Raw genomic sequence first — 1,459 nt, 5'->3', positions numbered from 1 at the left:
TTATGCCGAAGGTCGGGGTCGGAGAGGCCGTTCATGCCCCGCACGTCTGTACGTGAAGAGGACGCCTCTGAGCGGGTGGTCGAGCGGTAGTCGCGTTCTGTGTCCGAGTCATCCGAGCCTTTCCATCTTGCCGGAGGCCAGCCGTTGCTGCCTGGAGCACGAGGTTTACAACCGAGGACGAGCAAGCAGGGAGTGGATGGACCTTCTGCATGATGGTTCCCGTACATCGCTGTGGGCTATACCCGCTCAAACAAGAGCCTCCGCGGAATGTCGAGGCGTGAGTTCCGAGCTGTGAGGCGAGGGAGGGAAAGTAGAGGGGATGTGGATGTGTGAGTTATGAGGAGAGCTCGGGTCGGAAGCCGGCTGCCGTGGAATTGAACGCGTTATTAGTCGAGATGATCTTGACCACTTATCCAAAGCTTACCTGCTTACAACCCTGGTAAGTTTGATGATTAGAATTGAATTACGACGCGTCTTCGGCGCTGAAGCGCCTGAGGTAGACTGCATCACAGCGACATCCTCAAAGGCTTGATCACCACCCACCTTCACGCCGCGATCTCCTCACGACCGATCTACACGCTCCTTCCTGACATCTTGCGATCTGACTCTGCTCTGGACGCTGGGTGCTTCGAGCACTCTCTCTCTACCACTCTAGTCTGCGGGATCGTTTCACCCCGCCATGCCTCCCACCGGATCGGATCCTCCTGTTGGTGCGGTCGTTGAGGTTCCCGCCGGTCGAGGGACAGTTCGATTTTGCGGTGCCACCGCGTTTGCTGCCGGGATATGGGTTGGAATCGAGCTTGCAGCTCCCAACGGCAAGAACGACGGCGCCGTTCAAGGCACTAAGTACTTCACCTGCAAGCCCAACTACGGAGTGTTTGTCCGCCCGAGCCAGGTCAAGGTTATCTCGGCCACTCCAGAGCCAGTGGTGAGTGAACTGCTTGTTTATCTGTCATTTGTCTGAACGTCTCCCAAGCCCGCGGTCGCGAGCGTGGTCGGGCACCAACGTACGGACAGCTTGTCCCGTTCTCCCTCCCTACGCTCTGGCGTACCGCAGTCTCCCGCACAAGACTCTGAACCGGAGTCTGAGTCGCTTCTGTCGGAGCCTTCAGTAGCGGCGCTCCACCCAGCATCGAGACCGGTCACACCCATCGTGAGTCTCCGCCCTCGATAAACGAGTATCTCGCTCACATTTTTCAGCGAGTGGTAAATGACATTGAGCTGTAGGAGCTACGGGCCAGGATTCGGGTGCTTGAAGCCAGGCGTGCGGACGACGCTCGACACGTCCGTGACCTGGAGAGCCGACTGTCGGAAGCGGAGTCCTTCGTCGCGCTACGACCGAAGCTTCAGGCGAAGTTGAACCAGCAGCAATCAGGGCTCACGTCGGGTTACGGCAAACGCGGAACATGAACCTCAAGCTACAGTCGTCGGCGTCGAAGAACCAGGCGCAGCATATTGA

The 1,459-nt window shown here is 58.2% G+C and overlaps 1 protein-coding gene across 1 annotated transcript; it reads left to right on the top strand.

The window, feature by feature from the left end:
• Positions 1–679: 679 nt before the first annotated feature.
• Positions 680–964, top strand: BXZ73DRAFT_60814 (CAP Gly-rich domain-containing protein; the record flags this gene model as incomplete). Its single annotated transcript, XM_048021713.1, has 1 exon — positions 680–964. The coding sequence occupies one exon, from the start codon at positions 680–682 to the stop codon at positions 962–964; it is 285 nt and encodes a 94-aa protein (XP_047870632.1).
• Positions 965–1,459: the final 495 nt, after the last annotated feature.

The sequence above is a fragment of the Epithele typhae genome (assembly GCF_022376455.1).
Source record: "Epithele typhae strain CBS 203.58 chromosome Unknown BXZ73scaffold_367, whole genome shotgun sequence".
Classification (NCBI taxonomy): Eukaryota; Fungi; Basidiomycota; class Agaricomycetes; order Polyporales; family Epitheliaceae; genus Epithele; species Epithele typhae.
Note: the sequence above shows the minus strand (reverse complement) of the source record. Positions and strands in the feature narration are given on the sequence as shown.